The following is a 27988-nucleotide window of genomic DNA, read 5'->3' on the forward strand; positions in this document are numbered from 1 at the left end:
GATTCATTTCGTGCTATAGCATTACAGTAAAGGCTGGGTGAAAGGGAAAATAATATGGTTCAGGGACTGGGGGACAGGCTAGCCTAATGGATGCACAAAAAAGTGCGACTTAAGTACTTGGCCCACCCATGCCGTGAACAACTTGGAGCAGGAACAAGGGGATCTACTGGCAAATATGATAAATGGTGAGCACCAAAGTTGGTTAAGGGGAAACCACATGAACTAAACAGTGAGTGGAGGTTTTTTTTTTACTCCACAGTCACATTCCAGCCATCAAGGTAGCCATTAAACCAGTCTGGACTGGGCCACCCCGTCACTGAAAACATCGAGTCTGACCACCCCTCCTCATCAGTCGGTGTATACAACTTGTTTGTTTGTTTGTTGTTCAACGCCGCACTCAGCAATATTCCAGCTATATGACGGTGGCTTGTAAATAATTGAGCCTGGACCAGACAATCCAGTGATTGACATCATGAGCATCAATTCTACACAATTGGGATACGATGACATGCATCAACCACGTCAATGAACCTGACCACCCGATCCCATTAGTCACCTCTTACGACAAGAACAGTCGCCTTTCACGGCAAGCATGGGTTACTGAAGACCTGTTCTACCCCGGATCTTCATGGGTCGTATACGACTTGCAAGTATGGGATACCTGGGATAAGTTCTATCCCGGAATTCACATGGGTAATACGTTAAAGAACAAGTAAAGTGAGAAAAACTATTGTGATTTTGTTGTGAATATAAATTTTCCACAATATATTTAGCCATTTTCTAAGAGAAAAATTCACAATAATCGTAGAAAGTATTTAAATGTCCAAGTGAAAGTTCTGAAATCCCACTCTCTGTAATTGGCTTCCAAGATCAACCTATTCAACTTTGTAGGAAAACTGAAGCAGGATTTACCTTTGAAAGCTGGGCAGTTGTTGAGTAGGTTCCTATTGAGGTGCAGACAGATATCTGCCTGGACACAGTCAGGGAAACTTTTCAATACCTGTAACAGATGGGAGGTGGAGTGAGTGAGTGAGTGAGTGTTGTTTCACGCTGTAACAATATACCAATATATTGTTATTAAACAAGTGAGTCTTGACTAGTGCTTGGTAGCATGAGAAATGATCCATGTTATTTTGTTTTAGTGACATAGTGGTGTACAAATAATTAGGATAAACTAGTGCCACGGCACTGTAGCTCACCTGGATACATAGTTTACAGTGTAAAATGTCAACAAGGACTTTGCAAAGGTTGCTGTCAGAGTTGATATTCAAACAATTTGTACCTAAACAATGAGGACAAAGTAACATATGTCAAAGTTCATCTCCTTCAGTCTAGCAATTTCAGAAGAGAAGTTTGCAGGGCCAAATATGCAGTTTGATCAAATTAATGAGTATGTTCAAAACAAGGTCAGAGGTCAGAGGTTATTTGCAAAGAAAAGATCATTACGTGTTGAATACCACAACTAACTAAACAAAAATGAAAATATCATGATCATAGGTTCCTGGCGTGCCCAAGGGACACAACTCTGCACTGCGAAAGCTGTAGAATACAGGGCTACCCGTGCCCCCAAACAATGTTATGAAAATTGCACGCACAAGTTGGGTACTCACCATGTTCATATCAATACCATTAGTATACGACCAAGCATGCTGGAAATATTCTTCTAATCTCTGCCGAAGTGGATTTGGAACTTGATGGAATCGGATAAATTCTTTGATTCGTAACATCTGCGTGTGATATCTGGCTGTGCCTGAGTATAACCGCTGAATGATGGCGGAAACATTACCGAAGATACTGGCGTACATCAGAGCTGCAACACACATTCAACATTACACTACAGTGTGAAAGCCTCAAAACTAGTGAACAATATGCATGTGTATATATATATATACATAGAGGCAGTGAGTTGCCAATGCCGTACATCTTCCAAAAGAAGTGCTATGATATAGAGAACATATCTGACTCTAAGGGTTAGCAGAATTTTATGCCAATTCAGCAATATTCCACCCATATCAAGACTTGGCACATGAGGAATGGCATTCACATCCAGTAGCCATGTGGGAATCGAACTCAGGCCTTCGGAGTGACAAGCAAATGATTTAACCTCTTGGAAAACTACAAACCTGTCTGGACTCACAGAACATTTGAAACAACACATACCGTATTCGACGTAATAAGCGCCAACGGTGATATTTGCTAACATATTGGCTTGTGTACAATCCCAATTAGCACCCTTTCCGATTGATCAATGTACACAATACTTATTTATTCGCGTATATTACGCACTCGTGTGTTATATGCACCCTTAATTATGGGCAATTAAATTCTGGAAAAATATATCTCTCGTATATAAACATTTCATGCTGTCAACATAAACCAAGAAATTTATCTTTCAAATCAACTTCCGACAAAATAATATTCTATTAAGAGCCCCCTATTTCTAATTTTGAGTGCGCCCTAGTCGCTTATTACGTCGAATACGGTATACATCTTTGGATCATTTACAGTACACATAAACACTCTCAACCATGAAACAAAATTTTCAACCACGCTATCCCTTTGTTTGAAGTTGTATGCACTTACAATACCCTTTGCCATTGCAGGTTGATGGTAAGTTTGTGGGCCTTTTGAGGTAAAAAATCAATAAATAATGTACTGAAGCAAGTATCTCTGTGACAGTTAACAAGTGAATTCCAGCTCATTTTTCCATAGAATGAATTCTCAATGGGGAGATGTATATAAAAAATTGTGAAATGGGTTTATAGCTTTCACCGACATGGATTTTTTTTATCAATTGTTGTCTTCGATTTTTCAAGAGTAACAGAGTATTGGCTAAATAGTCTCTGGTAAATTCATTTAAGTCCAAACTTGAAACTGAAAACGGAAAAACCTGTTGAATGTAAATGGGATTTCTGACAATGTTATAATTAAATGAGGTAGCCATGTATTTGTGTGGAGATGTGGGACGAAGACAGCAGGACTAAAACAAACTTTCTTGAAAGATGTTTCCGAGTCCAAATGCTATGACACAGCACTACACTGAAGACAGGTTTGAGATAATGTGGACTATTCATCTTGACTTGCCCAGAGGTTCACATTCAACCCAAATCTGCAGTTAATGTCAGTAAAAAATTCCAAATTGGAATTAAATGTTTCCCAATTCATGTTAACATAATTACAACATATATAATTATAACGCACCCAGATTGCATTTTCAGCTCCCTGGGGAGTACACAACTTAGATAATATAAGTAAATCATACTCACATCCTATTAACATGATGAGTATAGAAAATATCTTCTCAGAGTTGGTATTGGGTGAAACGTTTCCAAACCCCACACTTGTGAGAGAGCTAAATGTAAAATACAGTGCTGTGATGTACTTGGACTTGATGGTGGGGCCGCCACCAGTAGCATTCGCCGGGTAAAACTGATGGGTTTGTCGGGCTAGTTCGTCCAGCCACCCGATTTTAGGTTCGGGTAAATATGGCCGCTCAACATTCCCAATTGCATACCATATACAAGCCAGCCAATGAGCAATGAGAGCAAACGTTGCCATTAGCAACAACAAGACAGCAGCACCATATTCGGAGTATCTATCTAGCTTCCGGGCGACGCGTACAAGTCGTAACAACCGTGCTGTCTTTAGCAAGCCGATGAGGGTGGTGGTCTGAAATGAAGGTCAAAGCAGAGCTAGAGTGAGTGAGTGAGTGAGATGGATTTAACGCAGCTTTGAACAAGCGTACATGGATGCTACATGACAATGTGACAGTGTTCAGAAGTATTAAACCATGGTTCTTCTGATCGTACAATAACATACTTGTCAGTTAAACACCACTTGGCAAAGACGACACTTTTTTCCCTATCATTTATTTTATGATGATTTTATGATGCATCGAAGGCTAACAAATGTAGTCTACTGCTACGACAACATGGAAGAGAAATTATGTGGAATTGACAAAGACATAGTTATAAACATCAAGACAATATAGTTAATCTGTTTATGAACAGGAATATTAGTGACTTATTATGCATGTTCGTTACGCATTACATATTACGTGTGTTATTCTATACATTGAAAGTATGTGTGATTTGGTAGCTTTCGATGGACATGTTGGATACTCTGAAATATGAGTTTTGGTCCAAAAATATTGTTTAGCTGCTTCTTACAGAGAGAAAAATGCATGTTTTGGTGTTTTGGGTAGACCCTCAGTTGGTGTGTGGAACAGCTTACCTCATCGGTTTCGGACCCAAAAAGAAGGAGATCAAAAGGAATGGCAGCAACAACATCAATAAGGAACCATCCCTTGAAGTAATGCACTGCTATCTTCCCTGGGTGGCTCACCACTTCATCGTTCTTGTTCACATAAGTGGTACGGAAGTTTATAAGAATGTCGACGATAAACATTATATCAACTATGAGGTCAATAATGTTCAGAGGGCTGGAGTAACGTTCCTGCATTGTTTCACGCACACGGTTCTTCTTCTCCTCACCCAGCAGGAAGGCTGCGACGTAGGGGGTGAAGACGGCAGTGTAGATCACCAGCAGCAGGATGATCCAGTCCCACACCGCCTTGAACGCAGAGTAGTGGAGGATAGTGCAGCTGTGGATGCGTGGGGACTGTAGCTTGTATTCGGGCAACACCTCCGCTCCAAGAGACAACACCTGCAAGACAGAAGATGACATATATAATATCATGATAACATCTGTAACACAAGGCAATATACAAAATATTTCTGCTCCAAGAGAATACCCGTAACACAAGGTGATATATATAATATCTCCACTCCAAGAGATCACCTGTAACACAGGGCCAATACAAAACATCTCCACTCCAGAGATCACCTGTAACACAAGGTGATATACAAAACATCTCCACTCCAAAAGAACACCTGTAACAGGGTGATATATGTTAATTCGCCATATTACTGAGAACGACACCAACACATGCTCATCTCGTCGCCATTTATTCGTACTCTAAAAACCATACTTCCGGTAAGCCGGAAGATATACAAAAGTTGGAATGACAGAATGTGGAGCCTTAACAATATATACATGTAATATCTCCACTCCAAGAGAACACCTGTAACAGGGTGATATATGTAATATCTCCACTCCAAGAGAACACCTGTAACACAGGGCCAATACAAAATATCTCGACTCCAGAGAAGACCTGTAACAGGGCGATATATATAATATCTCCAATCCAAGATAACACCTGTAACACAGGACCAATACAACAGATCTCCACTCCAAGAGAACACCTGTAACACAAGGCGATATACAAAATATCTCCACTCCAAGAGAAGACCTGTAACAGGGCGATATATATAATATCTCCACTCCAAGAGAACACCTGTAACACAGGACCAATACAACAGATCTCCACTCCAAGAGAACACTGCAACACAAAGGGTGATATAAATAAGATAACATATCCAAGAGACATGGGTTGATATACCAAATATCCCTGGTCCAAAAGAACACCTGCAACATAGGGTCATATACACAATATCTCTTCTTGAAGAAATCACCTGCAACATGGGATGATATACATCATATTTCCACTCTAAGAGAGAACATGTGCAATGCAGGATGATAAACAAAATACAACTTTCTCCAAGGGATAACATAAATCAGACATATTCATGAATTACTGCATAGGCACAACACCTTCAATAAATGTATTTGGTCACACACCCTGGTGACAGGAGTCTGGAGATACAGTGATCCCTCGATATACCGCTTTCATCGGGGTCCAAGAAACCGACCCCGCGTTCTAGGAAAGAGCGTTGTACAGATATTCCTTGCTGAGGTTTACATTACGTAATGATTGTAGTGAATGGAACAGTGGCGCAATTATTTCACAGTGGCATGGGACATGTAGATGTATGTAACACTGATCATGGACGATGATTCAAACTGCATGCGTAAAAAAATAAAAATACTTTGTGTAAATTAATCAAAGTAGTCTGTATTATTTTACGACTGGATGTTATACATGTAGAATCTAAATAAGTACTGTTATATTTTAAGTTTTTCGGAAGAAAATTGGTCCGATCGCCGACCTACTCAAATCCTGGACTGCACACAGGTACAATCCTTGTCTCTAATAAAACTCAGAGTACTAGTAGGTGTGATACTTTAATACAGAAGGTTTAATTTGTCATTTATATCTCAGAATGTTTTAAATACCGTATTCGACGTAATAAGCGCCCAGGGCGCTCTCAAAATTAGAAATAGGGGGCTCTTAATAGAATATTATTTTGGTGAAAAAAAACAGAGTTGAAAGATAAATTTCTTGGTTTATGCTGACAGCATGAAATGTTTATGTACGACAGATATATTTTTCCAGAATTTAATTGCCCATAATTAAGGGTACATATAACACACAAAATATAAGTCCAGTACAGTGATCAATCGGAAGGGGTGCCAATTAGGATTGTTCACTAGCCAATATATTAGCAAATATCGCCGTGGGTGCTTATTAGAGCGGGGCGCTTATTACGTCGAATACGGTACATAGGGTGTACATAAGTATTTGAACCAATGTGGGGAATCAAACCGATCCCTCGGCATGATGAGCAAATGCTTTAACCACTAGGCTATCCTACCCTACCGTCCCAGTAAGTACAGCAATGTTAACCTGTCTAAAAATAGGTGTGTTGTGCCACCAGTCATGATAGACGCACACACACACACTGATTGCAGCAAATCTAATCAAGTCCATCTCCTCGTAACACAGGTCATTCGTAGTAATCTCAACATGAATTATTAAAATCAAATTTCTTTCTTGGTAAAAGCGGATCATGAAGTACAAACCACTGGCTTGGTGCTGCTGACCAAATGACCAACGCCAAGTAGGTGACAAATTTTCATCCACAAATCAAGTTAGTTGATGAATCTTTCCTTACTAAGCCTCCCCAGTGTGAAGGATCAATAGGAAGGCCGACACTGTCTAAATCCAACCACCAGGCATTAAAAGAAACTTTGGCTTGAAGACAAGCATATATAATTCCACTGATACATATGTGAAGCAGGGTTTGATTTAAGTAAAGCAATCAACTCACAAGTTGTGCCACCTGAGGTTGAAACAAAGATGGTCTGGCGAAAAGACTTCACTACCAGAAGGCTTTATTTCATCATGATCGAGTGAGTAGGGTTTAACACTGCTTTTAACAGTATTTCAGTTTTATCACAGAGTTTCAGCTTAATGTGGGAGGTAAACCCCAAGTGATGCAGGTCTTAGACGTTCACCACTTTGGTGAAACCCACGAGCACGGGTACGGTGGTTTCAAACATAGAAACATAATCGGGGCGAACCGGGATTCAAACCCTTAATCACAGTATTTCAAAATGAACAAATTACATATTAAGACCTTTGATAAGCATTTAACATAATGATGTGAGGACTTCTTTCTTTTTTTAAATATATAATCTGAAGACAAAAACCATTTTGGGGATAGGAACTTCTTTATTGCTTGTAATGGGCTACTCGTTGCCCCTTCATCAGGTAAATGTCATTTATTATTCAACTGATGAAGAGACAGGAGGATCTCTGAAACGTAAGACAAACAATAAAACAGTTGTTATCCACAAGAAGTTTCATGTCTCCAGATTATATATTTAAAAAAAAGAAAGAAGAATTTTTATTATGTACAGATTCAAAAAAAAAAAAAAAGCAAAGAGGGTTTGGGCAATCCTGGCACAGTCAGGCTGGTTAGGCTCATCATCAGCTCAGGGCCCTTGCCCCCTCTACACGCAGCCCAGACAGCGAATTGGACTTCTCCCAGGAAGCGCTGCCTAGTTAAACCCACCCAGAACTTTTTGGAAAATGTGAAGAGTCCCCAACACTGCAGCCTTCTGCATTACCCAGATTGTCAGAAGGGCTGTATTTCTTGTAGCAAACCCGGGTACTCTCCCAATGTCAGTCAACAGATTGAGAGGTACCAAACCTAAGGCACCGAGAACAATGGGGAGTCGGACAACTTGGTACTTGGGATGCAAGCGTGACATTTCGAGAGCGAGGTCTGCATATTTGCCATGTTTTTCCTCAATCTTGTCAATCACATTGGTGTAAAAAAGGACTGAAAATTCAATGATATAAATGATTTCAATGGATTTATCAAAAAGGACAAGATCAGGTTTGTTGGCCTGGATACATCTGAGGCTGTATATGGGCCTATTCCAAAGAATTTTGTATTTATCATTTTCCATGACGCCCTCTACATATTCTGGGTCGTACCATGGATGGACATCTGTGTCAAAACCACAAGCATGGTGAGGACGGTAATAAATTGATGAGCCACTCCATCATGTTGCTTAAGATACTGTGTTTGTGCCAAAGCTGGGCTTCCACTGACAATGTGTAGGACTGTCTCATTAAATGCATTGCATAATGTACATTTCATGTTTACATTTTGATGCAAAATCACACATTGGCGGTTTCGAGTGGGAAGTGACTGGTCCTGAGCAGCAAACAAAAAGCCTTCTGTTTCACTATTATTATTATTATTATTATTATCATCATATTATTATTGTTATTATTATTATTATTATTATTATTATTATTATTAGCTGAGAACATCTTGTCTAGAATGTTGGAGCAACATGGTGCTTGTTATCTGTACTTCGCACAAACTGATTAGGTAAGTATTCAAGTGATGAAACATTTACACGTGAACTGACAGTGAGTGATGGAAAGTGAGTGATGGAAGGCTCTCTGCTATTTCTGCTAGCCATGGACCACTGGCCGCAGCTCATTCAACCATGTTGGAGAATGTTTTCATAACCTCCTGCGTTACAGGCTGGGGATTAGCTCCTGCTTGGAAACACACACATCATGTTTCCTCCAATAAATGCCTTCACGTTTCTTTTTAATGCAGCTGTCTTCCCATTAGTGAGTGAGTGAGTGAGTATGGTTTTACGCCGCTTTTAGCTATATTCCAGCAATATCACGGCGGGGGACACCAGAAATGGGCTTCACACATTGTACCCATGTCGGGAATCGAACCCGGGTCTTCTGCGTGACGAGCGAACGCTTTAACCACTAGGCTACCCGACCGCCCCCTTCCCATTAGTACATTAGAAGCTGACATTTTGGGGTTTCTTTTCGGCTAACCAGCATCTTGTATCTTTTAACAAAATATCTTGATTCTAGATCTGGCTTTCTAATTAACTAGGTTTGGTAGTTTGATCTATCACATTTGGTATCTCCAACATTGCATCACTGCCAGGCATATATTAAACCTGCTCAGAGGCTGATATTCCAAATCTGAAGCAAGTGTCATATACACGAACCACAAGCACTAATGTCTCAAATTGAAAGCAGAAAAAAACATTTTCATTTTCAAAAATTTCCCATGACAAATATAGTTGGGTGATATCAATGTAACGGCCATAAAATTTCCGAGTCCCGTGATGGGATTCGAACCATGGACCTTCTGATCACAGGTCGGACGCCTTGTCCACATGACCAAAGAGGTTAACCCCGTCAGCAAGCTGACAAGGTAAGGATGTCATCTGTGGGATGACTCCACGCCCTGCTACATACTCCCCCGTCAACAGAAGGCACGTCCCGGGCCGCATAGTAGGGTACTGAGGCTTATTTTGCTCAAATTTAATATGAACGTGCTCAGCCCCACGTTGGGCCCCAATGTAACGGCCATAAAATTTCCGAGTCCCGTGATGGGATTCGAGCCACGGACCTTCTGATCACAGGTCGGACGCCTTGTCCACATGACCAAAGAGGTTAACCCCGTCAGCAAGCTGACAAGGTAAGGATGTCATCTGTGGGATGACTCCACGCCCTGCTACATCAAGAACAGTCTACTTGCAACTCAGAATCTGGGATTATCTGTTCCTCATAAATTAATGTTAAAAGTTGCTCAGAAAACCTCAGAATTCACAAAATTAATTCACTCGGGACAGGTAATGTATAATTCCTTGTAGCTCATCAGTTATTCCCTAAGTGAACACAGTCTCTATTTCCTGTTTCCTACTTTAACTCCTATCATAATAACATATGCCACTTTGCACTTCCACAGTCACGAGGAGCACCTCAACATACCCATAGGATCATGTGGCACACGGTGTCTACAGAAGTGAGGTTTTACCGGTAACTGTACATTTGAGACTCTTAATTCGATACATGAAGACAATGTCAAGATACCCATAGGATTGTATTGCTCAGAGTCTACAGAACAGAAGTGTGTTAATGTAGATTTGATACTCTCTATTTGATATTTTTCTATATTTTATGACAGTAGACCTGTAAATACAATGCAGTCATAGACTGGTGTTGATTTAATTAAAGGCAGATATTCTGCAGTCATTATGCAGGACTGGCTTATCTGGTGCTGTGGTTCCCTCGTCATGCCAAAGGTCTAGGTTTGAAGCCCATTTATGGTGTCCTCTGCCATTAGATTTGCAGGAATATTGCTGAAGTTGATGAAAAAAATGCTCATTGAATCAATGAAAAGAATAGGAGCAACCCTTATTTCTAGCCATCACAGATAGCTACAACAGCATCATGTGATCTCAGTGTCGTGTTTATAGGTCATTAATTAGTCAACCCACATTTACACCTTTCATGCTCTCATTGGCACAAATCCGTTTTCTCTTGATCACAGAGTAAGTGGAATGGTCTATTAAAGATTCATATGTGAAGTGAAATTTCTCTTATAAGGTTGGTTTGTTGGTTGGTTTGTTGTTTAACGCCGCACTCAGCAATGTTCCAGCTATATGACGGCAGTCTGTAAATAATCGAGTCTGGAACAGACAATCCAGTGATTGACAGCATGAGCATCGATCCACGCAATTGGGATCGATGACATGTATCAACCAAGTCAGCGAGTCTGACCACCCGATCCCGTTAGTCGCCTTTTACGGCAAGCATAGTCGCCTTTTACGGCAAGTATGGGTTGCTGAAGACCTATTCTACCCCAGAATCTTCACGGGTCGGGGAGAAGTAGGGTTAGGATCTCTTGTAAGGAATATGTGCCAAACATTTCCATAAACTCAATATTACAAAGTTACCAAATATATAGGTAGCATGAAACCTAGCTCCATATGACATGCTGATGATATATTCTTTACAAAATCCAAAAATATTTTCACAAGTCATCCAAAACTTTCAATCTCCTGGAAAACGAGAGCTTAAATATTCAGTTGCTGGAATGAAAAAAATCATGTTCCATTATCAGAAATGGTAAATCAGAACAATTTTTGTAAAAAATAAAGTACATTATATGAAATATAATATGTCTGCTTCCATGTTGCATGTCTACATCAACAACACAGTCCATGTTTTAGCATAGCACAGTTTGTACAACTTGACTCGGTCCTGAAACAACTCACTCTACAACTATCGTCATACTCTATCTGAAACACAAACAACTTTTTCTGCTTGTTAACTTCATAAGAGACCATTCCTGTTTGGCTGAAGCCAACTTCGGAACTGAAACTACAGTGAGACAGATCTTTCAACAATCCTTCAGATTGAGACTACAACCAGTCTGATCTTCTAACAATCCTACAAATTGAGACTACAACCAGATAGATCTTCTAACAATCCTGCAGATTGACAATACAACCAGTCTGATCTTCCAACAATCCTTTAGATTGACAATACAACCAGTCTGATCTTCCAACAATCCTTCAGATTGAGAATATAACCAGATAGATCTTCTAACAATCCAAGAATTATCTAATCTACTATTTGCAAATTTTCAGCTTGAGAATACAACCAGTCTGGTCTATTCAAACTCCTCTAGAATTGAGAATACAAGAAATCTGATCTACTATTCACAATCTTTCAGACCAACACATCTGTTAATTTTCTCCCAGAAAGTTTTCACAAACATTCAGTTGATATGAGGTAAGTAACTGGTAAATAATGTGCATGATGCTTGTACCACTCTCACCTGCTAAACTTAGCCTGTGCAAGGTACCGATGTGCCATGGTTGAAAACAGGAAGCTAATAGAAACAGAGTGAAATCTTGGAGATCGTGTGTTGAATGGTTATAAATGTTAGTCACAAGTGAGTGAGTGAGTGAGTGAGTGAGTGAGTGGGTGGGTGGGTGGGTGAGTGAGTGAGTGAGTGAGTGAGTGAGTGAGTGAGTTGGGTTTAACACCACTTTGAAGTTATTACTCTTGATTGAAATGTAGGAGGCAATATGTTAAATGTCAATATACACCTTCCACCAGACTGGCCAGTGAGTATTCCAAGTTACCCATCCTACAACAGACATTTGCAATCAGTCCCCACCTATTTTTCTACCCTTGATTACTTTGTGCTGATAGCTGCAGCAGAAGACATTGTTTTTCAATATTATTCGAATCAACCATCTACTACCCATGGTGTTAGTCCCCAATAATTAGTCCCCAGCAACCTATGTTGGTTAAGCGACCAAATGAATTGGTGGTCAGGTTGGTGACTTAGACCAATTGCTAGTCATCGTTCTCAGATGGTTCAGATCGATGCTCATAATATAAATTCCAGGATTGTCTGGTCCTGACTTGATAAGACCACCTCCGTGGTCTAGTGGTAGAGCATCTGTCTGGAGAGCAGAAGGTTGGGGTTCAATCCCCAGCCGTGTCATACCAAAAGAAGTTAGAAGATGGTATCCTGCCTGGCGATCAGCATTAAGGGGCTAAAACAAGGACTGGTTGGCTCGGAGTCAGTACACTGTGTCTGAGTGGGGTATTCATGTTAAACTGTGGCATGATATCTGAGTGGGAAAGCACTAAATAATCGGCATTAGTCCAGACTAGCACACACACACAGACACACACACAGACACACACACAGACACACACACACACACACAGATGCAATGTTTGTTTGTTGTTTAATGCCGCACTCAGCAATATTCCATCAATTCTGAAAATTATCAAATCTGGATCAGACAATCCAGTGATTGACATCATGAGCATCGATTAGGGTACGACAACATGAATCAACCAAGTCAGCGAGGCTGACCACCCGACCCCATTATGAACCTCGTAAGACAAGCATGATTTGTTGAAGGCCAATTCTAACCTGGATCTTCATGGTAGATGAAATGTAAATTTCCTGTATTCATGGCAACAAGTCTTCTTTACACAGTCCAAATCAGAAATTCCAAATACATTTTTTTGAAGTCATTTTCAGCTTCATGTTTATATATTGATGTACAACCAAACATGAAGAATCCAACAAAAAAAGGTAATTTTTAAGAAATATTATTTAATAATTTATCCATTATTAAAAGCCTTAAGGGTCAAAATTAATGTATCTTATGAAATTAATATTAAATCCTTTATGTTGAGAATAATATTAAGAGATCGACCTTTTGATATTCTTTGGGGGGGCTTGGGGTTTTGTGTGGAGATTAAAAGCAAAGTTTCTTGGTACCTCATAAGTTCGTCAGCTTCTAATACAGAATACCAACACAGCCATAAATTGGCGCTGATTCAAGTCAGGACATAAATATATATATACTCTTCGCCCAATAAAGTTAAAACTGCAATAAAGTTATATAAAATGTGATGATAAAATGTGCGCTCCACGCAAAGATGCCCGATAGCACATCCAGATCAATGTTAATTGGCTAATTTTCACAGCTGATGTTAAGAAACAGGTGTGTTTTCTACATGTAAGTACCTGGTTATGTCTCACAGCTTTACATCGTTATCTCACCTGATTATTCCCAGATTCTACCATTACCTATAAACTGATAAACCTTGAAAGTATCATGAATATAATGATATGGTCCTAATTGGACAAATCAGGATGGGATTTCAGAACCTAATATGAAGAAGTGTTCTCCAGTTTTCATTTATGTTGTGAGTAGGAAAAAAGATAATTGGTCAAATATCACAGTCCATTCTCTCGAGTTGTTCACTAACCAACTACAAACACACCAACAGTTCTAATTATCTAGTTAATCTCCCCATAAAGATGAAAGAGAGAAAGAGAGTAATGAAACAAGACAAAACAGCCACAGGTATTAGTGTAAGACTTAGTGTATACTAGTACTCATATTCTCACAAAGCCTAGCCAGGTTACACAGAGCACATTTGTCTTTGTAAATGAAAGTTGGACTTGTTTTACAACTGATAGTGCCTACAAACAAAGATAATCCACCTTGCCATCACCATAACTTGCTGATTTATTTATGTGGACCTGTTCAGAGGCCAATATTCAGGCCAATGTCTAAAGCAATGTCAGAACAAATTCCAAGACTGGGACAACAAATTCTTAACTCATGTTATTATAGTTGTGTGATCCGATACGTATCATGATATCTTGTTCACGATCTTATACATATCACGATACTTGTATGTGCTCTTGCCTGTGGTGCATAAGCCATCTTTTTCATAGACAGGATGGCCAAATACTTGGCACACTGACGACATACAGTTGGCAGCGTAAAGTATGGCACAATGGATGAAAATATTTACTTTTTTACTACTAATTTTCACTAACAATTAATGCTTGGTGTAACAGCCATTGAAGTTAACATTTAAGGTATGAATCAATTTTTTTTACTTAGTGTGTGACTGTGTATCAGGAAGTAAAATATCGCGATCCACCGATGCATCGGTGTATCGTCCCTCCAGTATAAACAATGTTATGGCTTTGCAGTGCGACTTATACTTTACTGCCAACACGACCAGTAGAAGTAAAGGCTTTAAAGCAAAGTTTTACATTATGAAATACCTCTGTAAGCAAGAAAATAAGAAGGAAGAGAATTTACGGATGTCCACTTCTTTATTATGAGGAACACAACGTTTCGGTGTATATGCATACTCCTTCATCAGGTGGATGAAGGGGAAGAAGGAATATACTCAGAAACGTTGTGTTCCTCCTAATAAAGAAGCTGACATCCATAAATTCGCTTCCTTATGTGCATTACTTCTAAATGCCATTCAAAAACAAGGAAATAAAAATCTTAAGAAAATGACAATTTTGTTCACTTTGCCTGCCCAGGGCACTAACTTTGCAATCCTAGATACCAGTCCCTGACCTTCTATTATTCTCTATCTACAATGTGAAACTACTTAGTGGGATCTATTGATCAGAGCTCAACTTCTGACCCAATCATAATCTCCTATGAGACAACTCCATAACCTACCTTTTTTAACATTTCAGTTATTTACGTAGTCAATCTCTGACAACAAGTGAAAAAACATGTTAATTTCCCATTTCATAATGCCTCAAAATATTAATTCTCCACAACATTTGATAAAAAATATGTTAATTCACCACATGTGATAAAAAATGTTAATCCCACAAAATGATGTGATGAAACATGTTAATCCCTGACATGTGATAAAACAAGTTAATCTCTCACAACAAGTAATAAAATAAATTAATTCCTGTACATGATGTGATAAAAGAAGTTAATCCCCTACTAAATGACCCGATAATCTACCTTATTTGCACTCTTGGTGGAGTTCTGGTCGAACTGATCACTCTTCCTCTCATCTTCCTCCTCCTCGTCACCTTCACTCTGTTTATCCTCATTTCGACACATCTTCACCCAAGTTTCCCAACTCTTACAATCCTCTAGAATGTGCCGACATTGATAGTCAAAAAACATACGCTAGCCTTATCCTAGATCAGGAGTAAGACACCCAACGTGAAGCAAGTATGAAGCGTGCAAGGCTGGATTAACTTCTGGTAGCTTTGCCCAGAGATGTCTGCTAGAATTAATCAGCTATTTCACTTTTTCCCTCATCTATTTTGAGATTCTGGCAACACCAAAGTATTTACTATCACAACACCATGGCCCCGCACCAAAGACAAATAAATACAATTAAAAATTGAAATAAGATAAGGTTTCGTTGTTTTCAGGGCTGTTGATGGTTTTATCAGAGGTAAATGAGTGGTGAGAAAATCTGTTTGGCCGCCTGGTATGGTTCTGGGCTTTACTTACATCTTATCTGTCAGGAGATATTCAGGTTTGACCGATTGTTGGTGATTTATAGGGTAAATGTTAGCAGGTAACCTTTGAAAAGGGATTTTCCAAGCCTGCACATATCCTCACAATATTTACTATTACACAGCATTACTTGCATGTGATATTCTACGCAAGACTTGTGACTAGCATAAATATTGTAGTTTCAATGTTTCCTTAAATTTTAAATCCTTGTCCTTAATGTTACCGATGATCCAAAACAAAAAACTGAGAATAAGTCAGATTCTAATTTAAAAAGTGTCCATTGTAACATTTTGAAAGTTAAGGAGACATATTCTTTCTTAAAACAAAAATAAATGTTTATTTTCCTTTTTATTTTACAAACCCCATATATACAAATAAATATTCACCTGAAAGCATTTTTTTCACTGATTAAAACAAACATAAATGTGTACTTTACCACTTTAGAAAATTATTTTTATGAAATTAACATGAAAGTATATGCGCTTGTTTACTCACTACTACTGGAGGAAGCCTGGTGTTGTCTACTAGGTATAGGTGATCACCAGGGAAATATTGCCCAGACCTTTCCCAAATGCTTTACACATGTCATGATGTACATAAGCAAAGCAGTGTGTAGGAAATACAGGCCGCATGTGCGTCTCAGCTCTTGCCTTGCATGGATCACTCATTTAAGACTTTCATTCTGCATATCTATTGCAGTATGTCTGTTATTTCCCAGGTATGTTTGATATTTACCTGTGATCACACTGCAGAATCAGTGATTAGAAATAACACCAACTGTTCATTCTATTTGTCCAGTATGTTTGGGTGAAAATAAGGATGCCAAAAAGGCCTGGGGTAAAATATTTGTAACGCATGGTACTGGGGTGGCAAGGTGAACATGGAGCCCCTGTGTGTGATACTGGGCCAGCCTGTCAAGTCTTAATCAGGCTTCGAAAGTCCTTGTATTACAGAAACAATGGCACCGATAAAATTGCCTCGAAATTTCTAGTATTACAGAACCATCGGCACCGATAAAATTGCCTCGAAATTTCTTGTATTAAAGAGCCAATGGCACCGATAAAATTGCCTCGAAATTCCTTGTATTACAGAGCCAATGGCACCAATAAAATTGCTTCGAAATTCCTTGTATTACAGAGCAAATGGCACCGATATTATTGCTTCAAAATTCCTTGTATTACAGAGCCAATGGCACTGATAATATTGCTTCGAAATTCCTTGTATTACAGAGCCAATGGCACTGATAATATTGCTTCGAAATTCCTTGTATTAAAGACTGAGTGAGTGAGTGAGTATGGTTTTACGCCGCTTTCAGCAATATTCCAGCAATATCACGGCAGGGGACACCAGAAATTTGCTTCACACATTGTACCCATGTTGGGAATCGAACTGATAACATTGTAATAGTTTTTTATGTTAACCACTAGTCTGAAGCCCAAGTCAAGTAAAATTCTGTTCAGTCTAGTAAGCTCAGTTAATAACAGTCCCTTATAACAACACTAACATCTGAAAATAATGCGAAAAACCATGAGTCCAAATTTACAACCCGGGTACCCCCCCCCCCCCTATTACCAGACCCTACCCAGGTACCCATCCCCTATTACCAGACCCTACCCGGGTACCCACCCCCCTATTACCAGACCCTACCCAGGTACCCACCCCCTATTACCAGACCCTACCCGGGTACCCACCCCTTATTACCAGACCCTACCCGGGTACCCACCCCCCTATTACCAGACCCTACCCAGGTACCCACCCCCCTATTACCAGACTCTTACCGGGTACCCCCCCTACCCGGGTACCCACTCCCCTATTACCAGACCCTACCCAGGTGCCCACCCCTTATTACCAGACCCTACCCAGGTACCCCCCCCCCCCCCCCCCCCTATCACCAGACTCTTACCGGGTACCCCCCCCCCCCCCCTATTACCAGACCCTACCCGGGTACCCACCCCCCTATTACCAGACCCTACCCGGGTACCCATCCGGAATCTTCACGGGTGGCAGGGACACTAAGAATCATACACTGTAAAACTAATATACGTTTAACGTTGCGTACAAGATTATTGCACTTATATAGCGACGTGCATGTACGTGTGTGTGTTTGTGTGGCTGCTTGTACTAGTCCGGACTGATGCAGATATATAGTGCTAGCTCACTGAGATACCTTGCCGCAGTTTTACATGAATACCTCACTCAGACACAGTATACTGACTCCGAGCCGACCAGTCCTTGTTTTAGCCCCTTAATGTCGAGCGCCAGACAGGGTAACAACAAGTACCATCTTTAAACATCTTTTGGTATGACGCGGCCGTATGTACATTATATGAAACCTGGTTAAAAATTAGCAGATAAACATTCTGTGTTTTCAGATTTGCAGTTTTATTGAGTATTCTATGCCCAGACATTTCATTTAAAAACTTTTACTTTCCAAGCATCAAATGCTTAAAATAACACTCACAGATCTGAAAACACAGATTGTTTATTGACTTTGTAAAATACAAAAGTTCCCATTTTTTTATCCTTCTTCTAAATTGAAGTTGTTCTGATAAATACTAAGCAAACACTATATACAAAGTAAGCAGTATTTTTGTTGAAATGCTGACTGTTGAACTCATAAATTTGGGGATATGCTACTCAGGAACATTACCCAGATAGCCCAGATTTCCGGATACAGGCTTTGAATCCCATTCATCAGAGTTTTTCAACCGTTCCAATTGCAGCACACACGTCCATTCGTTTTACTTTTGAACAACCACATTAAACAAACACATGGAAATTTATGATCATTTGAACATGCCTAATGCACAGTATGATTCACAAAATAAATCTGGAAATCTAGAAGTTGAAAATAAAATAAACATTCTCATTGAAAAGATAAGAGGAACTCTTTCTAAATTACAATTAACTGCTTATCTAGCTAAAAGATGAATCAAAGGCCCACTTGAATTCTAGAAGTGCACATCTAAACATCTTTAGGAGAGTTCCCTGGCACAAGTGATAAAAAACAAGCTTGATCTGCCCATATCCCGCCAGTGGTATGTTCTACTGAGTGCAAGACTCAAGCCTCATCACAAAAGACACCCTGGACTTCTCTAAAGAATCAACGACATTGAATCAGTCTGATTAACATGATGATAGCGGACTGGTACCTTTAGCCATATCAGTAGGGTGGTTATCTAGAAGATCATTGGGAGCAGTGGAAATCATCAAATCTATAGGGTTTTTCCCTAAATAGCAAAAGGTACCAGTTCATGGCTAGCCTAATATCTGTGCAAAGTTTGGTCAAGAATTATCTCTTACATACCTCAAACAATCCCTACCCTCATTTAAACCTATCTCCAATTTCTTGTCATGGACACTGGCAAAAATGAATGTCCAAACTTTCTAAATAGCAAAAGTACCAATTCATGGTTAGACAGCAATTTGAAACAATTTTGGTCAAGAAATACTGAATACAGAACAGCCTTTGAGTAAGTCATCTGAAAGAAAACAGGAAGGACTGAAGGAAAGATGGACAGCACCCATTCCTACATCCCCTCCCACTTCATGATCGATGCTCATGATATCAATTACTGGATTGTCTGGTCCAGACTCGATTATTTACAGACCGCTGTCATATATCTGGAATATTGCTGAGTGCGGTGTAAAACATCAAACCAACCAACAACCAGTTTCATGGCGGAAGATAAATACATTTCTGTCCCGGGGCTAAATATTAGAATGATCAACAGCAGCCATGGCAGTGATATGAAATCTGGACCGATTGCAATTTCATGTAGATCGTGATCAATGCAATACTATGTTAAACATATAGTAATTCTTTAAAAAGAAGGCATCTATTTATTTAGCCTTGAGCCTGGTTCTGTGTCAAAGTAAGGTTAGCGGTCACGCTTGTGTCACTTCCAAATTACTGGCACATATCCACAAGCAGAAAATGCAGCAAGTGATGGCATGAATGTGACTCATTTGTGGTTAAACAATTTATCAAACAGTCTTATAAGTTTACCCCTTTCCTGCAACCCACTATAAACACAGGCACGGTGCTGACAAACCAAGGAATGCAATCAGGATGCCAGCCCACGACCAGCGTTTCCAGGCAACTTGGGTTCATGTCACTTTAAAGCCATTCTTTTCATAGTAAACATTACATGCAATCGCTATAGTCTTAAATGAAGAATTTTAACCCATGGACTCACACATAAAGGTCATTTTCATGTAAACATTGAGTATATTTGTTGCCCATAAAACTCCATTCCAAAGTTACAACCAAGTGGCATCTGTAAAGAAGATCTGAAGTTTATTTCGGCACAACTCATCAAAGTGTCATAGAAAATCTTATTTTTTCAGCAAAGCTGCAGCAAACTCTCGTGTACATTTGGGCCATCATTGTGCTGCTTCTACTGATGGCAACACTCCCCCGAGTATCCTTGCAGGGTTATCTGCCTATCTGTCTGGAAATGCAGTCAACATGTTCCGAGGTGCCTCTCGAAACACAAACCATTTCTCATGAGCTACAACATGAAAGCTTTCTATTAAGGCTGAAGCACTGCCCACATGTCGAAGCAATGGCAGGCTGGTTGGATATGTAACGCACACATCAGCTGACTCAGTGATAGGGAAACATTGACTTTGTGTCTTAATGCCAGTCAAAATGTTATCCTTGCATCTAGGAAGTTACAATCGAATGATATTTGATTGGAAGAAGATAGAGTTTCGATACCACTAGCGTGATATGGGAAAATACATGGGTCAAAAGCTTTTTGTAAATAGATTAGTAAAAAGTTTTGCATTCTTTTGAACGGAGAAGATCTAAAAACAGGTAACCTACAAACAGTTTTTTAACTTTTGATTTACGGACAGCAAGACTGGAGTCTTATTATGTTTTTGTTTTTTTCAAAAATCAAATTTGCCAAACTATTCCTTTTTCTTGTGGATTAATTATAACTGAAATGATACAATTACAACATGTTACAAAAAATAAAATATAACATCTTCAGATTCATGTTCTTCATGTCTATGTTTTGTTTCAACCTACCTAATTGTTTGAAACAGAGAAGCCCCCACGCCATAACGTTCACATGTGTATGTTACATCAGTTTACACAGACTGGATATTTTTGTTTCTAACAGATTTAATTTTCTTTACCCATGTAGAATTTTTTTTTAAATAGTTTCTTTCATTACTTTTCTTTTTATTTCACACATCCAACCAGCTGTTTGGTGGTTGTTGTTTTTTGTTTTATCTAAAAAAATAATCTGCCTTCAGGTTTTGCACCCCATATAATTACCTGAAACAAAATGTTTTCCCCAAATACTAAATTGTAGGTCTCATCATGAACACAAGCAGATAAACATGTTTTGTAATTGTAACAACATCGCTGCTGTTTTGAAAAACAAATCTGCAAAAACGAGCAGCAGAAGCCTGAGCTTGACAAGAGCACAAGTATTTATTTTCAGAAGGAATACTTTTCATCTTGTGAATGTTTTGACTGACAAATACTTGTTCTCATTCATTACACACAGACATAAGTCAGGATGAGTATCCTGGTTCACACATAACCCTGCTGGTTTACAGTCATGATAGACTGCCGGATCCAAGGCATGAAGAGGCTGTATGCTACAACAGGTGCTTGTTTGTTGGGATACGCTGACATGCATCAACCAAGTCACCTAGCCTGACCATCTGATCCTGGAACAGGTGCGACAACAGATACCTGTACAGGAACTTGTACCTGTATGGAGGCAGCCACGTGCAGACCTTGGCAATCAACTGACAAGTGTTGGTTTAACTATTACTACAATGATTGGAATACGAACGCCTTCCGTTCTACAATTATGAAATGAAGCATCTTGCACACTGAGATGGCTCTAAATTCAGTGTGGCTCACACAGGTCGACCTGGCATAACAACAGGGCACAACCGGCATAACGACCTGCCTATTTCCATACAACATGCAACATATTTGGTGGATATAAAGAATATTGACCAATCGATTTGCTGCCTCTCACACGATTCGATCTGTCAATTGATTTTGAGCTCATAATCTCGTACAGTACAGATCTACTAAAATTGACCACTATCACTTGAAGACCACTACTAACTACTCAACACTCCTTAGGGATATTCTGAGGGTTCAGGTTGGGGTGAGGTGAGGTGAGGTGAGGTGAGGTGAGGTGAGGTGAGGTGTGGTGAAATAGGGCTTAACGTTTAGTACAATATTATTGCATTTCAGTAGCGATGTCCATATGTAAGAATGAATATTATCCTACCCTATTTTTTAGACAGTTTGCCACAACCGTGGCATTGTTGTGTCATTTCAAATTGCACATGAATATGAAAAGAATTTTCTTCTTCAGGTAAGCTTTGCAAACATTTATCACACATACAGTAGTCAGACCGATAGTATTTGCCAAGACAGCAGTGTGCAAAATAGATCCTGAAATGTCCCTAACCTGCCTGGGTACTGCAATTTTAAGAGGTTTTTATGCCCAGTTCTCCTGTTCCTGGAGATCAACACAACCTTATATCCGTAACAAATCGAGGTTACGAGCACAGAGTTATCCCCCTTCATAATATCTGACTCATGACTTTTCAATTTGGGTTTACTTTATTGATACCTTCGCAGAATGAAAATTCTGGAAAAATACCATGTCACTTTGACACTGTCTTGAAACGTTTAAGGCGATCTAGACCATCAGGCTAGCAATATCGGGAGACTATTTCACACACTGCAAGGAGTATGAGTATCCTTCATGGACTACTTAGATCAAGGTAAGGCATTTTCTCCTTGGTTTACACTATGAATGTGACAAATATGGAATTAATTTGCATGCTGACAAACCAAGAATAGTCTTAGTGGCAGTAGTCCTAGGGCCAGAGCTTAAAATATGAATGGGTCCTTATGGCCCGCAGTAAATTTATGTGTCAATATATTTGGCACAAGCTGCAGTTTTATTAAATGAGGGCCTGAAAAGTTTAGCTAGTTTCTGCAGCTTTCAAAGTATGTGGGTTCTGATGGCAGCCTGGCAATTTAATTCATTTCAAACACTGATTAGTGGTTGAAAATCTGGGATTCAAACCTGACAAGTAGCAGATCTTGGCAGTAAAGGGAGACAACTCTAGATCACTGGGCCACCCATGTGTCCAGCGGTTGTTATGAGCAATAACCTGCACCCTCAGGATAACTGCAAAGTGGATCTCTACGTAATCGTTACTTCTTATATCAAGAAACAAACTCCTAAATCAAATAGCTCCAGAATTTCACCTTCTCGCACACAACTGCCATTGCTTGGAACTTTCATGTTCCATGTATTTAAGTTATGACAATCAATCAAAATAACTCCGCTTCAAACTCAAAACCACCCCAATACCTCATTACATATCTCATAAATCTCTCCACTGCTTAAATGCACTTTATCAAACCTGCCATCTTCCGAATGCCTATGACAATTAATTTCAAGTATGGAACAAAGAGGTCATTTTAACTTAACGAGAAATTACCCAAAGGGTCTATTAACTGCAAAGGTAACTCAGCTCAGTGGAAGTTTTTTTCCCCGGCAAGTTAATGACTTGGTAATGATAATGTGTGTTCATTTTCAGTTTCCTTGGCAGAGGAAGGCATGAATTTGTCCTGTACATGTGGAGCTGATTTGGGGAGGTTAAGGTAATGGTTGTAAAGATGATGAGAGTGATCACATAACTTGCCATTGCTCAAGTCTCCATGTTCCTGCACTATCAGGTTTGATAATGTTACAGGCAGACACATAAACATCCTTCACATGATCTGCAGGTGTTAGGAATACAAGCATCATTTAAATAAAAAGCATGTTCATCCAAACTTCCTTCCTTCTGTGACATCCTTTCGTGCCTTTCACATCATGGCAACATCATGAAGGTATCGACAACACCTCCCACCCCATCCTGTTGGAGGGAAGACAAATTTCTTGTTTCTCATGACACCCACATCCCCATTGATAAAATTGTTCCCTCCCCTAATTTAAGGTGTTAAGCATTAAGATATTGTGATACTCCTAAAATTGATAACATTGCTCCCGCCCTATATTTTAATCTTAAAGCATTAGGAAATGATTTATTCAACTCAAATGTTGTTTTCGCACCTGATTCAGATTACTTGCACATGTGATGCCATTCATAGTGTGTGAGATTCACAGGGGAACCCAGCTGTGCACACTGTGGCCTCGGCCCCGTCTCTTCATACTTTGAACCACAGTGATTGGTCCAAAAGGCGGTCACATGGTACATAAGAAACAAATATAGTTTATAGATCTTAAACCTACTAAAGATATAAAAGAACGAAAAACCTTCCCAAATGTTTGGCCTACTTTTTTTAAGGTCCATAGAAACATAAACACAAAATAATTGCTTGTTTACCAATCAAATGCCATGGAAATCACTTGCAAGTTATAACTCTCGTATCTGCACACAAACACCATCATAACTTCACATCTATATAAAAGGTGAGCTACAACCATGTTCCCATACAAAAACTATACTTAAAACCGATTTGGATTAATGAAATGAACGGCAGCCAGATTCTCTTTTCACTTAGCATGCATTTGGACGGGAGCCCTGTTTAACATACACAATCCTCCTAAAGCACTTGGTCTATTAGGCTTTTCCTTTCAGCCACTTATCTCCATGAGTTGAATCATGGGCTACTTCCAAGCTGCTTCAGATGGTGTATTTGTTTGTTTTTCGCCGGAAGGTTCTGCTGCATTTACCTTTATGTAAAACAAAATTTATCATTTGTTTCTTCTGAAAACATCTCCTCTTGAGATAACGCTAGAATTTTGAAAGCTGATGCCAGTAGTCACACACAGACCATACTGTTCCATTCATCAAGGACCATAGGGTAGCCTAGTAGTAAAAGCATTCTCGTCGTGCTAAAGCCCGTGTTCGATTCCCCACAAGGTCTACTAACCCGCGAAGCCCATTTCTGTTGTCCCTGCTCTGTGATATTGCTGGACTATTGTTAAAACCTTACTCACTCTTCAATAGTAGATAAAACATTTTATGCATTTTAGATAATAGCAGAAGAGGTTTTAATATTAAAGGGAGATAATGATCCACAGTGTGATAGCCCTTTCTAATCTCAGTCCCTGACTGTGCCTGAGATATTGTTACTGTATGCATAAATCATGTTATAGTTAGTGTGATAGATTGATATACATAATAAAATGTCAAAATGTTTCAGAGGCATGGGCTGCTCAGTCGTCTAGGGCACCACAATTCGCTGTGCAGAGTTGCTTCCCTTGGGCATGCCAGAAACCTATGAATGTGGGTTCAAATCCCTGTTTGACCAATTTATGTTTCTAGGTTTGTCAGCATCACTTCAGGCTTTCCTCCCACATTAAGTTGACATGCCGTGGCATAACTCGTATAGTGTTCAATAAACCAACTCACTCCCTCAAAGTGTTTTTTCAAGAACTTTTAAATTTGCTAGGCCTACCATTAGACCGAAGCTCAGTTCTCTTCTAAACAATTAAGACAGATTTACTGCAAGTCCTATTTTGACATTTGCAAATACTAGTACTCAGGAATTCTGAATTGCGACTGGTTATTTAAAAACATTTCATTGTTCTCTGGGCAATCTAGGAGAATGGGAAGCACACATTGAACACAAATGTGCATTACACACAAGAAAACATGGAACTTTGCCAAAAAAGCTGGAAACCCTCAAAAACTTTAGTCATTCTCTAAGTTTATATCCAACTGGAAACCCTACCATAGGTAATAAATATTGAAATGATGTATAAACTGTTAGGGGTAGAGGGACATGTTTCCGATTCAAGTTTATCCAAATATTTTGTGTGCTAATGTCCACCGATAGTTCCTCGTGATAAGAGGTATTACACATTTACTGAGGGAGACAGGTTTCTGGCAGAAGCATTAAATGGGTTTCGTAACTCTCAGTAATAAACCAGTGTCCCATGCAAGTCAAGGTAAAAATATCTACCAAATAACATAGCTATCTATTTTACTGCTAGCTTGCCAGAAACTCAGTTTGACAGTCCCATTAAAGTCAGAAAACACTAAAAGCAGATGCTCATCAAATCACCCAAACTCTCCTTGCTGCACTTTTTAAATAATAACAACAATAATAATAATAAAAATAATAATAATAATATGAGTGAGTGAGTTTGGTTTTACGCCGCTTTTAGCAATATTCTAGCAATCTGAATTTTTTTTATATCTTATTTGCAATAACTTTGTGTGTGATGGTTTTGTAAAGAAACGCCCCCTGTAAAGATACGGGTTAGAATTGGTCTTCAACCACCCATGCTGACTAACGGGATCAGGTGGTCAGACTTGCTGACTTGGTTGATACATGTAATCATATCCAAACTGCATGAATCGATGCTCACGATGTCAGTCACTAAATTGTCTGGTTCAGACTTGATTAATTACAGGCTGCCATCATATAACTGGGGCATGGAGTTAAACAACAAACAAGATATAAGGTGACACGCAGATTAAACCATAAGATTTTTTTTAACTTCTTTTCAGTAGTATACATGGAATATTGATGACTGCAGTTTAGAACAATATTTACTTACAAATATATTTATATCAATCTATTTTACATATTTGTCTGTACATTTTAGCACAGGTTGGTCAATCAATAAATGAATGAAAGACGTTTTGCCTAATTAACAATTTGTCAAAAACAGCCAATCGGCTACCTATGTCTTTAAGTGACTGGACCAGCATATTTATCGAACAAAAGACCAAGAGCACAATTTGAATAAAGTTGATTGATTGATCGAGTGATTGATTGCTTCTGTCCCGATGTGCATATGAGTTGATGACCATGTCCTAACTGTGATGAGGTGATGGATCAGTTACACAATGTATCCTTCCCCAAATGACACATGGAGCAAGAGGCCAGCGGTAATTGAGACTGTATCATACTCAGGGCTATAACAATTCTCATAAAAGCAAGCCGGATATTGTATAAAAAGTTACTGGGGTCTATTCTTTATGTTCTATGACAATCACAACTCTGATATATTAACTAACTATGGTCAGCACAAGGTTCCCGCAGCCTTACAAGTACTGTAAGTTGTTCTGTGGTAGCTAGCACACAGCAGTTTCAGTTCTGGAAGTGTGCAGCCACCATTTTACTTCAGTGTCAGAAGAATGCTTTATGGTGAATGAGCTAAAACTATTTGCTATAGAAGTGGTGCAGCCACCTTTTTACTTCAATGTCAGAAGAATGCTTTATGGTGAATGAGCTGAAACTATTTGCTATAGAAGTGGTGTAGCCCCTATTCTATTTCAGTGTCAGAAGAATGCTTTACATTTATGTTGTGTAGCTGCAATTTTACTATTTTAATGTCAAGATGTGCTGTGGTGAGAGAGCACAAGCCAGTTTTATTCTAACAAGTGGTTCTTGTGGTGTGTGAGCAAAAGCCAGTTTTATTCTAATAAGTGGTTCTTGTGATGTGTGAGCAAAAGCCAGTTTTATTCTAATAAGTGGTTCTTGTGATGTGTGAGCAAAAGCAAGTTTTATTCTAATGAGTGGTTCTTGTGGTGTGTGAGCAAAAGCAAGTTTTATTCTAATAAGTGGTTCTTGTGATGTGTGAGCAAAAGCCAGTTTTATTCTAATAGGTGGTTATTGTGGTGTGTGAGCAAAAGCCAGTTTAATTCTAATAAGTGGTTCTTGTGGTGTGTGAGCAAAAGCCAGTTTTATTCTAATAAGTGGTTCTTGTGGTGTGTGAGCAAAAGCCAGTTTTATTCTAATGAGTGGTTCTTGTGGTGTGTGAGTAAAAGCCAGTTTTATTCTAATAAGTGGTTCTTGTGGTGTGTGAGCAAAAGCCAGTTTTATGCTAACAAGTGGTTCTTGTGGTGTGTGAGCAAAAGCCAATTTTAATGTAATAAGGGGTTCTTGTGGTGTGTGAGCAAAAGCCAGTTTTATTCTAATAGGTGGTTCTTGTGGTGTGTGAGCAAAAGCCAGTTTTATTCTAACAAGTGGTTCTTGTGGTGTGTGAGCAAAAGCCAGTTTTATTCTAATAAGTGGTTCTTGTGATGTGTG

General features: G+C 39.2%; 1 protein-coding gene across 5 annotated transcripts in view; it reads right to left on the reverse strand.

Moving 5' to 3' along the window:
* LOC124130999 (potassium voltage-gated channel subfamily H member 6-like) overlaps positions 1–27988 on the reverse strand; it is a 252621-nt gene that overhangs the window by 27949 nt on the left and 196684 nt on the right. For all 5 annotated transcript variants that reach the window (XM_046494058.2, XM_046494057.2, XM_046494059.2 and 2 more), the window contains 4 exons: positions 4234–4665; positions 3267–3669; positions 1611–1810; positions 913–1000 (listed from right to left, as the gene is read on the reverse strand). In XM_046494058.2, coding sequence (XP_046350014.2) covers positions 913–1000; positions 1611–1810; positions 3267–3669; positions 4234–4665 — 1123 coding nt within the window. The remainder of the gene's footprint in view (positions 1–912; positions 1001–1610; positions 1811–3266; positions 3670–4233; positions 4666–27988) is intronic.

This window comes from Haliotis rufescens, unplaced genomic scaffold, assembly GCF_023055435.1.
Source record: "Haliotis rufescens isolate VD_foot unplaced genomic scaffold, xgHalRufe1.0.p SCAF_10, whole genome shotgun sequence".
Taxonomy (NCBI): Eukaryota; Metazoa; Mollusca; class Gastropoda; order Lepetellida; family Haliotidae; genus Haliotis; species Haliotis rufescens.